Source organism: Leptidea sinapis, chromosome 12 (assembly GCF_905404315.1).
Source record: "Leptidea sinapis chromosome 12, ilLepSina1.1, whole genome shotgun sequence".
NCBI classification, from domain to species: domain Eukaryota; kingdom Metazoa; phylum Arthropoda; class Insecta; order Lepidoptera; family Pieridae; genus Leptidea; species Leptidea sinapis.
Genome location: NC_066276.1, coordinates 2,806,037 through 2,819,049, shown reverse-complemented (window position 1 = coordinate 2,819,049; position 13,013 = coordinate 2,806,037). Strand labels below are relative to the sequence as shown.

At 35.5% G+C, this 13,013-nt stretch overlaps 1 protein-coding gene across 2 annotated transcripts; it reads left to right on the top strand.

Annotated features, from left to right (window-relative positions):
- The first annotated feature begins 459 nt into the window (after positions 1-459).
- LOC126967060 (crossover junction endonuclease EME1) lies at positions 460-10,064 on the top strand. 2 transcript variants are annotated; one of them, XM_050811394.1, is made up of 10 exons: positions 460-673; positions 775-843; positions 1,095-1,189; positions 1,719-1,892; positions 3,120-3,289; positions 5,163-5,236; positions 7,169-7,274; positions 8,219-8,301; positions 9,664-9,776; positions 9,892-10,064. In XM_050811394.1, exons 1-10 carry the CDS (start codon positions 592-594, stop codon positions 10,045-10,047), a joined length of 1,122 nt encoding a protein of 373 aa, XP_050667351.1. In that variant the 5' UTR covers positions 460-591; the 3' UTR covers positions 10,048-10,064. The 2 variants fall into 2 exon arrangements, with proteins under 2 accessions (XP_050667351.1, XP_050667352.1); XM_050811395.1 differs by lacking the exon at positions 775-843.
- The last annotated feature ends 2,949 nt before the right edge of the window (positions 10,065-13,013 follow it).

The following is a 13,013-nucleotide window of genomic DNA, read 5'->3' as shown; positions in this document are numbered from 1 at the left end:
GATAACCGATGATAGGAAATCCCTTTGTTGGACATATTTTTATTGCGGCTATGATATGCACAGTAAAAAATCGCACAATAAGGCATATTTGTATTTTTTTAAAAGATAATTATGCTTCACTTGACATCAAACGACTGGTCTCACTTGAGCCTCGAGTAGGTACATTTGTACACAATAGTGGAGACAGGGTAGCGCCCACATGCCACTTCCAGTAGATTTTTCTTTTCCGTGAAATTCAAGTTAACATTCGCGCTCATATTTGTTTCTGTTGCTATTCTGTAAAAGGAGCCAGTGTGGTGTTAGTGTCACTGTCAAGTGTCAGTGTGTGTGGTATCTGACAATTGACATTTGACACGCTTAAATGGTGGTGGCGAATGGCGAGTGGCGACTGACTGGCCGCTATCGCATCCTAAATAGAAAACTTTGTAAATAAACCGAAACAATGCTGCCCATGTCCGTTATCAAACAGAATTTAAACACTACTCTGCTTGAAAATTAAGATTTAATTTGAGAAATTAGATTTAATATGTATTGTTTTCTGATATTACTTTTTATAAGACTACGTAAATAACATAAGACTATCAAAATACAATGGATACTGTTACTATAGATTTATCAGAAGACGATAGTGATAATTTAGATGATTTACCTGAATTAAATTTAGGTGTAAAACGTTAGTTTTTAAAACTGCTTACTCACCTATTTACTACCTAATACTTGCAACTCGAAGTGATACAAATTATTATTAAAGATTTTAATTTATTTCTTCTACAGGATCTCATGTAAATGAAATTCCTCAATCCGGTAGCATTGGAACACATACATGCACAGATCTAACAAATGGTATATTACAAAATTTATTTCTGCTTTGGAGTTTGGAGACAAGTCCTTTGAGCAAACTTCCAATTTGATTCATTTTTTATTTAAATAATATACTTATATCATGTATTTGAGAGTCTGTTATGTAAGTTATTGTGAAATGGTTCCCACTTATTAATTATTTGAATATGTATAAACAAATATTCCTATTTTTTTAACCAAACTGGTTTAGAATACCATATGGTCAGATCATATTGTGCTCTTTGTTTTTTCAGGAAGCACTAAGAACATTAATTGTAAATCAAAACACATAGACCAAGCAGCTGATAAACAATCACTGAAAATACTCAAACCAGGGGAATGTATGAAGGTATGTGTAAATGTATTTTTTTCAAACAAGTCATTAATTTTTACCTTTGATTATTTTAAACATCCTTTTTTATATAAGAGGTGTATATACGAACACTGTGAAAAAAATATTTTATTATTAAAATAAATAACAAAATTTTAGCTAAATTGAACCCTAGAAAACAATAATTAGCCCTCTTCTGCACAAAGAAAAATCATATTAATGTTGTTTGCATTGCCCCATAGTAGTAATAATTTAGTATATCCTTCTACTCTGAAAAAAAAATCAAATAAAAATTGAATACTTACTACTTAGTACTGAATTTTCTCAGAATATGTGTAATATTAATACCTAATAAAAAAAAATTAGTAAATCTTCAATTAAAAATATTAATCTATGTATTTTTAAGTTCATTCTACTACAATATGCATTCTTATAGTTTGTGAACATTTAACAGATATCATTGACACATTATGTTAGTTTTGCCATTCTATGATATATAGTGTAAAGTTACATATCACATTAACTAATTCATGAATAATTTCTACAGCACATGGTTGTAGAAATGCACCCAACCCTCATGGAGCGCTGGTACTGTGCCGATGTGCTGAGAGAAGTTGGAGCCTCTGGAGCCAGGGTCCAGACCTCCAGTACTCTGTGTGATGTTGCACTTGTGATGTGGAGGAGACTGTTGGAACCCACACTCACAAATTCAAATGGGATGGTGAGGTTCAACATATTTAAAAACTAAAATAATTGTGCTATGGAGCATGTATTTAAATGCTATTTATCTTTTTAAATAATATTTTTATTACTACTACTACTTTATCTAATATATATTATATATAAATATAAAATTCTCATGTCATGGTGTTAAACTTTGAACTTCTCCGAAACGGCTTGACCGATTCTCATGAAATTTTATGTATAAAAATTTAGAGTGCATATTGGGTAGGTCTGAAAATCGGACAACATCTATTTTTCATCCCCCTAAATGTTAAGGGTGGTCCACACGAAATTTTTTAATTATGAGACAGCATTAAGAAATACATACAACTTCAAATTTTCATCAATCTACGATCAACAGTTAGTTATGTATCACGATTTTAATATCGGCAATACAACATTTGCTGGGTCAGCTAGTGTTAACATAGATGATAGTCATCCCGGAAAGAATTATAACATTTCCGTTACATTCTTATTTCGAATTCTAGGGTTGACCTTTCACTTAGGGCTACATTTAAACTGCCATGTACCTATTTAATGTTTCTGTGAAACCTATGTCTAATATGTTTACTAAATAAATAAATAATTTTTAATATTGTTTATCTGCTGCCCAAAACACCATTTGGATACTATAAAATGCAAAAATACTATGTGCACATCTAGTATTATAATTTGTAGCCTGTATTTTGTTTTGAACTTGTTCTAATTGTACATAGGTTTAATTGGATATTACTATAATTAATTGGAATTAAATCTATTCATTAATTTTGCATTTTAAAGACAAAAATTTTATAAACCACTTTTTTTGGATTCATTAATGTAAGCAGAGCACACAGCAATTATCCCTTAAAAAATATTAGAGTAGAGTTTTTACTTTTTTACGATTTTATTATACGTGTTAGATTAAGAATAATTTTTCATTCGTTGATCAAGCTGTATGTGGTAGTTTGTTGTCGTTATAATTTAGAAATAATATGGCCCAATTAGAAAATCATAGGCCCAATGGCCCCTTCTTTGTTTCAATTTATTCCATATATTATAATCCTAGGTACACAATTCCATACGCAAGTTGTCATAGTATAAATTTGATTGAATACTTATTTGAATAGAAAAAAGGTCAAAATTTACATATCACCTAATGTAAGTGATCATGCCATCTATGCTAGTGAAACTCAACTACAACCAAAGCTTTTCCAGATTTTCAAGTATATCTGTTGTTTTCTAGGTGGCACTTGCAACTGAAGAGAAATCTGATCATGGACTTTACATCACACATCTGGATGACATACAGACATACATTCACACACAAACATTGTCAAAACATATGAAGGAGGTGGCAGATCTTGCTGGCTGTAAACTGACCCTTGTTGTATTTGCACCTAAGAACTATTTTAAGTAAGTATTTCATGTTACTATCCTATACTATCTTATCGACATAGTAAAAGAGATTCAGAGAATCCAGAGAGAGCCAGAGAATCCTTCGCCGAGCATTCTCGCTCGGGTCGCCCGTCGTAGTTTGGGAAGACATTTCAGAGAACAAACGGGGCATCAATACTACGGCACCCCGTTCCACGTTTACTGTGGCCTGTAGTAACATTAGATTAATCTACTTCCATTTAAACGCCGTCCAACTACCTTGAGATGGCACAGCTGGCCTTGTTTTTCCTTACAGAGACGTAGATATCTCGAAATACAACTTTTTTAACATACCTCAAAATTTAGCATAATGTTTTGTGTGTTCCTTGGGAAAGATATCTGCCGTTTAATTTTGAGGGTAGGGACCTTTCCGCTCTCTTGCTGCGCGTAGATTTTGAGGACCACGTCCTCATTTACGTGTGTGTCTACAGTTCCCATAGTGGTAACACACAAACGATTCATCTCATAGGATGCGTTCAAACGGCAATTGACGACGTGCTTGCACAGTTCGGATTCGATAGAGGATTAGATTGTATCCTTTCTTGAGAATGTCGCGCAACGGCATAAAAAGTACCTTGTGAAATTTAACCCCCATAAGACTCAAATTTGCGAATTTAGCATAGCATAAACCGACGATTGCACTTGATGATCACACATTTAAAGACACATGCAATATGTCTTCGAGAATTAGTTTCATAAATTATGTTATCTTCAGTGATTATGGATTTGGACGTCTTTCACATGGGTACATACAAAAAAAGCACGGAGGTACACCTTTCTACACCAAAAGCCGGCAGCGCTCTTGTGTTTCCTCTGGTTTTGCAACAGAATGTCAGCCGACGGTCAGCGCTGATGTCGGTCGAACGTAGCGCGTACAAGTACGCGCTGATCATGTTGCGTTTAGTGCTCAGCTGACAGCAATTGCGCGTGTACAATTTCGAAGAAAAATAAACCCATTTTTAACCTATTTAACATGTGCGTACTACTTACGCAAACGATTCCGGAATAAAAGACGGAGAAGATATCATGTTTACCCAATTACTATAGAGCGTCAAATTAAAGAAAAAATTGATACAATATATTCCAGATTGCAAGGAAACGAATTTTTGTTTACGATTTTTGGTGACGATGTTATAGGTTATCACGGGCTACTATCCGCGACTCGACGACTATGGCGCGCCTATTTTGCGTGGTGAGGTGGGCGGCTAATCTTGCCATCCCAGCTCTTCAAGGTAGTTAATCAAACCTCTGATGTCACCCATAACCTCAGGGAGAGTCCTCGGTGACCCCAGGTGTTTGGCCCGGTAATTGGCCACACTCCAGAATGATGTGTGCGGCCGTCTCTTCTGCGTCCATGCAGGCTCTGCACAGCGGGCTGTCGCTGACACCTATACTAAACAGATGTGGTGACGATGTTATAAACGTGCGTACGGTCGGTCGTTCCTTCAGCGTCGCACTGAATTTACTAATTTATCGCCATGGCGCGTTAGGGGACCGACTAGCTCAACCGACGATTCTCGTCAGTGCGACGTAGCTGTACGCGCTTAGCAATTCATGAACGCTATCATATATTTTCATTGTTATATCTACGCTTTACCGCCATCAGCGCTGATCGTCGGTCGAGCACTAAATGCAGCCTGAACGTCAGGCGATCCTTACGCTATTTTCTGTATGTCCTGATCTTTTAAAAAAAACAGCTACATAAATTTTTTAACATTGTCTGTATTTCTAGTATTGTTAAAACAACGGATACACCGGTCGATATGAAACATCTGTTACAAGTAATATTAAGTAATAGTGTTGTGGGAGATCACATATAATAACTAAAAAATGTTTACATTAAATCTTACAGAAGTTCAGGCCGCAAAACCAGCAATAGTAACCATAAGATAATACAACCTGTTGATGTTGAAATGGCTTTGACTGGTAAGAAATTATTATTGTTTTTTCTGCTAAGGGTACACGGGGCTTAAATGTTTATGTAGGTATTCTGTAAATGAAAACATAGATAAAAGTTTTCTTAAAAGGCAACTACCATGAGAGTAGTTGTTCAATGAGGAGGTTAGAGGAGTAATAGAGATGTAATCATGATTTGGCGCATATTGATTTACAATATACCTACTTGCCTAGAGTATAAATACAGGGTGCAAGAGAGGAGAACAAGGAAAGCGAATCTATTGTTCCTGAACATAATATTTTGATTGACAAGTCACACATAGTCAGCTACGCTTGGCATTACCTTTTAAGTATTTTGAATATTAAACCACTAGCTTACGCTCCAATTGACAAATTCAAGTTGGTCACGCTGTCAGGTCGTCTAACGGCCGTTTTCAATAACCTATCTATCCTTAGTTTAACTTACGGATACATGTCACTGTTTAATGACAAGATCTTATCTATCCATAGTTATGTACAATATAGTTATAGTCCAAAGCTATCTGTCAATATGTTATTGAAATGTACGTAAGCGTAAAAGGATAGATTTGTCTACCACTATCTAAGTTAAACTAATGATAGATAGGTTATTGAAAACGGCCGTTAGTCTATGTGCGCACCTTACCAATCTTAGGCTATATGATCCCACCGCTCGAGTCTGCAAGTACGTGTTTTTTTGAAATGATTGTTGATTTAAAACTAATTTTAAATTAACAATCATTTTTTATTAAAACTAAAAAAACAGATAACTGTAAATTATTAACAAAAATGTACTTACCTGTTTACACTTGGCAAACCTTATGTTGCGGCTGAATGAGAGCTGGCAACTATTTTTTTTCCATTCTATATATAATTTCCTATAAAATGACGTACAATTACTATTGATGACGTACAAAAACATATTGGTGCTATCTATATCAGAAAATTAATTATCCTTAAAATGAATTACAGGTACTTGCGGCACAATTTTTTATAGGCAACCTATCGCTATTATATATATTATATTAATATATATGTCGGAGAATTAGAATATAAAAGTAATATGGCCTGTATGATTATATTCTACTCTGTGTATTGGGCTGAACTGATGGCGAACGTCATCTTTCAAAGTGTGTTTGAAGTTGTCACTGTGTACGTCAATGTCGGTGACGTGATTGAAGTTAGTTATTATTGTCCATCAGTAGAGCGCTCATTGAGAGGTCGCATTCGTCTTCAAGCTAGCGCCCGATTTTAAATCCAAATAAATCTCCGATATAAATATATATATATATATATATATAAATTGCATACTCCCTAAACGTTCATTTAAAATAAGTTTTATCAACAAAAAGACTTACCTGCAGAAACTTTGGGATCTTGTACTATTACATTTCTTTTTATGAAATAGGAGGACAAACGAGCGTACGGGTCAACTGGTGTTAAGTGATCACCGCCGCCCACATTCTCCCGGCCTTTAAGGAAGGTGTACGCGCTTTTTTTTGAAGGTACCCATGTCGTATCGTCCCGGAAACACCGCACAAGGAAGCTCATTCCACAGCTTTGTAGTACGTGGAAGCAAGCTCCTTGAAAACCGCACTGTGGAGGACCGCCACACATCCACATAATCCAATGCTCGACGATTTTCTTGTCGAGCATTGCATTATTCTCAAAGCTTTCCTCATATCCTTGATGGACTTTTGTTCAATTCTAAAATTATATTTCTATCTTATCTCGGCAAATACAAGTACTTCCGTTGAAAAATCTTGATATGTTTCATTTTCGCTTACTTTTTGATAACAGTTGTTGTAACCGCATTAGTGATATTATCAAATGAAGCCTTTCATTCTGTGGATTAATAATAGCACCTTCTAATTCTTTTTTTAAATTTTCTTTTCTATGAATACCTGAGAAGCCCTATCAATTACGTTTGTCGATTGATTTCAGATCTGCTTGTAAGTTCAGACTGTGATACCATTACTGTAACGACCCCAAACGAGGTGGCATTGACTATTGTGCACTTCACCAAGGCAATAGCTGAGGCGCCTTACAAGTAAGTAAATCTATTACTATAATAAAATTGTCACTTGGACATTACATTGGATTTTTTTTTATCTAAAACCGATTGCATGTGATAAGGGAGTGAAGCTGAAGACAATAATACAAATTGTTTGTCTGTCGGTTTTTTTGTAAATGCTTTGTTGTTGAAATATCCGGTTCCTGCGTGAAGGGACACCAGCAACTTGGAACGAACTTGTATAAACTTTGTCAGTTGCTAGTTGCAGCAAACTGATATTTTTTTATATAAGAGGGCGCAAACTGGCAAGCATGTTATGGGAAGTAGTTTAATTTTTTTTTATATGAAAGAGTTTAGACTTAATTTGGACCATTCTTACTCAAGTTAAGTCTTATCTCAGTCATAATAACATAAATTTAGTCTTATTTCTGACTGTTGCCTTTTATATGTCAGTGTTAAGATCTACTTTTGACCTGAAGTGAAGTGAGGACCGCCCATGGATATTCGCAACACCAGGGGTAAAGAGATTCGTTGCCAGCTACTTTGGGAGTAGGCTCTAAGCTTAAATGTCCCTAAGTCGTATCGCTTTGGGAAAAATGCAAGCGATAATATTAAGATTCCTCAAAACGCGCGGTTATATAATGTCATTCATCAAAACTCTCAACTAGAGTGGCTATCTCTGCATGGTTTCTGTAATTTTTATTGTTAATACATATTTACTGTGTGCCACAATGTATAAATGAATGTTACGCTGTCTGGGGTGTGACCAGAACTCATTTTTCTAAATAATGACACAATATTTTTAACAATGTTTTTATAATGCACCATTAAACTTCTGATAACAACAGCTGACCCTCTGAGGAAGATAAGAAACTCTTCGAATATTATTCTAATATTATGAAATATAATTAATCTCATAATTTTTTATATTTATTGATGTACGAAGCCTAAGAAGGTTAATACTGCTGTAATTGTTGCAGGCAAGCGAAGAGGTTGGTGGACGAACAAGCAGACTTCTATATGAGAGGAGACAATAAGAAATGTGTTCCTATTGCTGCCAATGGTAATGATTTTATTGCAATAATATATTTTTTTTAATTAATAACCTTTTAAAGAGAATAGACCGACAATAAAAACTAATATTATAAAGACCGCGTCAACTATTTTTATCGGGGGTATGGGCGTGGCTGGACGCGATCAAAATTGACCAATCAGATAGCTAATCGCCAAAAGTGGTATGATAGAACTGTTCTATGATAATTGTGTTGTACACAAATAAAATTTGATAAACAAAATTTTATGAACGATGCGGGATTTGAACCCACGACCTCCGGCGTTCCGTGCCGCTGCTCTAGCCAATTGAGCTAACCGTTCGAGTACCGTGCCTTCTGTGGCTTCGCCACCCTCATCAGTTGCTTGCGCCGTTTCTCTCTCAGAGCGCCATTTGTTTCCGAAGCGGTAGTAGTATCTAGTATATTAGAAATGACATGAAAAACAATTCTAAAGGAATCAATTTTGAGAAAATAAATGCCTTTTTACAGTGATCTTTGGTTTGGGGAAAGGTTAGCGGCCGAGTTATTGTTGGTCAATTCTATGTAAAAAAAATAATATAAGAGGGGGAAAAAGGGCCTGCCCATGGAAATCCGCAACACCAGGGCTCTATTCTTGAGATTCCCTTAGTGGTATCGGTTCGGGAAAACAGTAACCGTTAATTTATGTCTTTAAATGTCATTGGTAATAACCATCTGATGTTAAGCGGCAACAAATCCAGTTTTATTGTGATTTTGTGTTGTGTACCTTACGCACCATAATACGACCTGAGCGTACCGTTAAAACATACATACGCGTCGATTACATCGCATTTGGATATATGACACCATACAATTTTTGTTGTTTTGCCCATTCATGGACAATTCGAATGTCTACAAACCGAAGTGGTGACATAGACAGTCGGTCGCGGATGACGTTTATTTGAATTAGATTCATGGATTTCCAAACGTGCCATTTGTATTGATGGACGTATCGTCAATAGGCACCTTTAGACTACTGCCAAGATTATTATTTATTTATTTATTGCACCATCAAATTATACACTAATTCATGCAAAAAAAATATATAGACAAAATACGAGTGCTACCTCAATAACAGGCGCAATTAACATTCTTATATAAAAAGCAAGTACATTACAAAGTAAAAATGTCTATGTTTTAAAATTTAATCACGATTATGTCATAAATTGAAAATTAAAGTACAATTAAATTGAGTTAAATTAAATTGCAATACATACATATTTAAATTATTAATTTTATGGTCATAATTTTAATTTTATTATAACGGATTATGAATTATTTAATAATTAAGTCACACAGTTCCTTAAAAACATAATTCATACAAATAATATACAAATATAAAAAATATATTACAGGGAGTGGCATAGGCATGCTGTGGCAGCAAATGTTGGCAGTGCTGCCACACTCTAGCCTCGAGACAGCGAGAACCATCCGCGGCCAGTACCAAACGCCCCGGGCCCTGTATAAGGTTGGTTCTACACTGAGTTAATTGCTATTTAATTAAACTTACTAGGTCTTAAATACTAATAAGAATTTAGCTTATACTTTAGCTTAGCTTAATTAATAGCTTTTAATTCTTTCAGGCTCTAATGAAACCCAGTGGTGTAGACGATCTTGCCAATCTGGGCGTGTCTCGGTCCGCAGTGCCGGGCGCTAAGACCCGCCGCATCGGCAACGAATTTGCTAGAAAACTACATGTACTGTTCACTGCTGACGATGGTGATAGTCTTGTTGAATAAAGAAATGAATTACTCAAGACTGTTTTATTGCTAGCGGCTAAATAGTGCTCATGGACAAATTTAGGGGAACGCAAGAAAAAGGTTTAATTTTTCTTGATAGGTATTGTGCCTACTGGCAGGCCCTCTTACTCCCCGTGTAGGTATCGAATGTACGCGCGATGGCCACGCCAGCGGGGCTATCCAGTAGGGATTCACGAGTGCTCACAAGCGAGCAGTGACGCACGCGAGAGCTTTGATCGGCACCTACTTCACCGATCCGACCGATCTTTAAATAATAGAGAAACAATAAATAAAGAAGTTTTCACTTCAATAGTATGCATATTTCTGTCTCATTCTTTGCCGGCTTCATCCTACACATTTTTGTATTTGTGTAGAGACACAGGTAAGAGTACCTGTCGTTTTTTCCGTTGCATCTGGTTTGAAATCACAACGATTCTAAAGAAGTTTCACTTCAAAAAGCAAAGCATATTATAATAGGTCATTGCGATCCTTATTTTTATGAGTTTCTATATTCAAATTTTTTTATTCAAAATAGGATGTGACATCACTTATTGAAAGTCAAAATCCATTCCAAAATGGATGCCTCAGACCTGAGAAGAACAGCCGCAACAAAGTCAGCGGGCTTTTTTTTGAAAAAATATGTTTACAAAGTAATATTGTACATTTAAACTTATTATTTAATAGCCTGAGGGCGGTCACTCCATTCCCAATCTGTGGTATCATTAAGAAAGTTATTTATGTTATAGTAACCTTTACCACACAAACGTTTTTTAACAATTCTTTTGATTAACGTAATACTTTTGTTTTGAACATTTTCTGGGATCCTGTTGTAAAACCATATACATCGACCCACAAAAGACTTACTAACTCAACTTAGCCGAATAGTAGGCATTATAAGTTTATGTCTGTTCCTGGTGTTAACATTATGGTTATGACAGTTTCTAGCAAATTCAATTATGTGCCTATGGCCATACATTACATTATCAAGAATATATTGAGAAGCAACAGTCAAGATGTTAATTTCTTTGAATTTTGCTCTCAATGATTCTTTAGGACCTAGGTTATAAATAGCGCGAATAGCCCTCTTCTGCAGGTGCAGCACAAATATTGTATTAATATCGGCAGCGTTGCCCCATAGCAATATACCATAGGACATAATACTATGGAAATAACTAAATTATACTAGTCGCGCCGTATCTATGTCAGTTAATTGTCTAATCTTTAACCGCGTATGCTGCAGAACTAAGTCTGTTCGCCAATCCTGCAATATGGGGGCCCTATTGTAATTTGGAATCTAGAGTGATGCCAAGAAATATAGCAGATTCCACTGGTTCTATCACCTCTCCATTTAACAAAACACTTGCTACATTTTTGACATTTGGTACGGTAAATTTAACAATAGACGCTGAAATAATCCAATTTAAAGTGATTATGATGAAATAACTATTAGTGATAGCTACCTAATAATAAAAATTTATTATGTTGGTTCAATGGTTATGTTTCCTTTTTCGTACTTAGACCATGAGCTAACCGAAAAAAAAAATTGTTATTGATAATATAATACCTATCTAAGAGGCTGTGTGCAATTCTAGCTTCTATGTTTAGCTATGGTTCTGTTCAAGCTCATATGTACCTACCTATTTAAACAGTTCCTACTTTTTGGAAGAAAAATGAACTTTGTTGTGGGCTTCCACCTGTTTAATTATTTACAACTAATGTAGGTTTGACAACGAAAGAATATTGATTTAAGATTACGATTACATACCTATCTATATCATAGAAAAACCTTCAGAGATATTTTTATAACATGACCTTAAACTTGGTAGGTACTGTTTTAGTTAAACAACTCTAACGTCGTCAGAAGAGGTAAGAGCGACAGAAAGAGAGGCAACTTCTAGGTGAATAAAAATGTAGATATATGTCATAGCGCTGTTCGATCTGAATTGCACCTTATTCTGTGGCAGCAAGAGTCCTATTTTTTTAACTGTACTGAGCATTATTGTACTTGTACCAAAGAATATCTAATAGTACAAAGACTGAAATCAGCCGGAGTGAACTCACACTTGCTTGCCGAAAGCCCCCTTCTAAAGAGTATTTCAACCATTTCGTGTATATTTTGAATACTTTTTTTGTGGACTTTGTGTTTGCGTAATATTGGTGGTGGCAATATATTGGCTTGCCTTTGTAATTAACTGTACCGTATTTTTACGGTGACAATATGTTTGCCACTGCACGTTTGGTGTGATATTACAAGATAACAATTCAACAAGACAATAATATATATACCAGTTTATTTTTTAGACACAAAATGTCGTGGATACTCAAATATGATGTTACAGAAATGTAAGATACATTAGCAGCCTAGACGATTGCGAGCCTACTTTTGATACATATTCATCTGAAGATGACTGTGAAAACGAGGAAGATGAATATGAACAACAGGACGTGAGAATTTGGTCAATAATAAATTAGCTGAAGTCGCTTCTACAACATCTTGCATCAACAATTGCGATTTTAATATTTCTGAACATTCTACTGAACTGTCCCCACAAGCAACACGATTAGAACAGCAAATAACCACTGATTCTGATTTAGAGATAGATCCATCAGATGATGATGAAGACGAATGGACAAAAAGTGGATGGATGGTACAACCAGATTTATCATATTTTAGTTCAAAACTCGTTTTTCTTCGTTTCCCTAGGGTTTTACGTCTAGGTATCCCTAATGCATTTACTGCCGCTCTTGAAGATATTCTTTTATGTTTAACGTTTTCAACCGCGACTCCCATCATCTCAGTACAGTACAATTTTAGGTAAAGAAGACAACCCTAATGTCATTAGAAGAGGTAAGAGTCACGCGATAGAAAGAGCGCTGTGCGATATGATTTACATCTTAATGTATGGCCGCAAGAGTCTCTATTTCTTTAAGGGATTTTGCGGAGTGAGGCTTCTGTACTTGTACTA

Coding starts and splice junctions, on each gene's coding strand:
- LOC126967060 (XM_050811394.1), top strand. CDS start 592: ATGGATACTGTTACTATAGATTTATCAGAAGACGATAGTGATAATTTA. Junction 674..774: donor ATTAAATTTAGGTGTAAAAC/GTTAGTTTTTAA, acceptor TTTCTTCTACAG/GATCTCATGTAAATGAAATT. Junction 5,237..7,168: donor TGTTGAAATGGCTTTGACTG/GTAAGAAATTAT, acceptor GATTGATTTCAG/ATCTGCTTGTAAGTTCAGAC.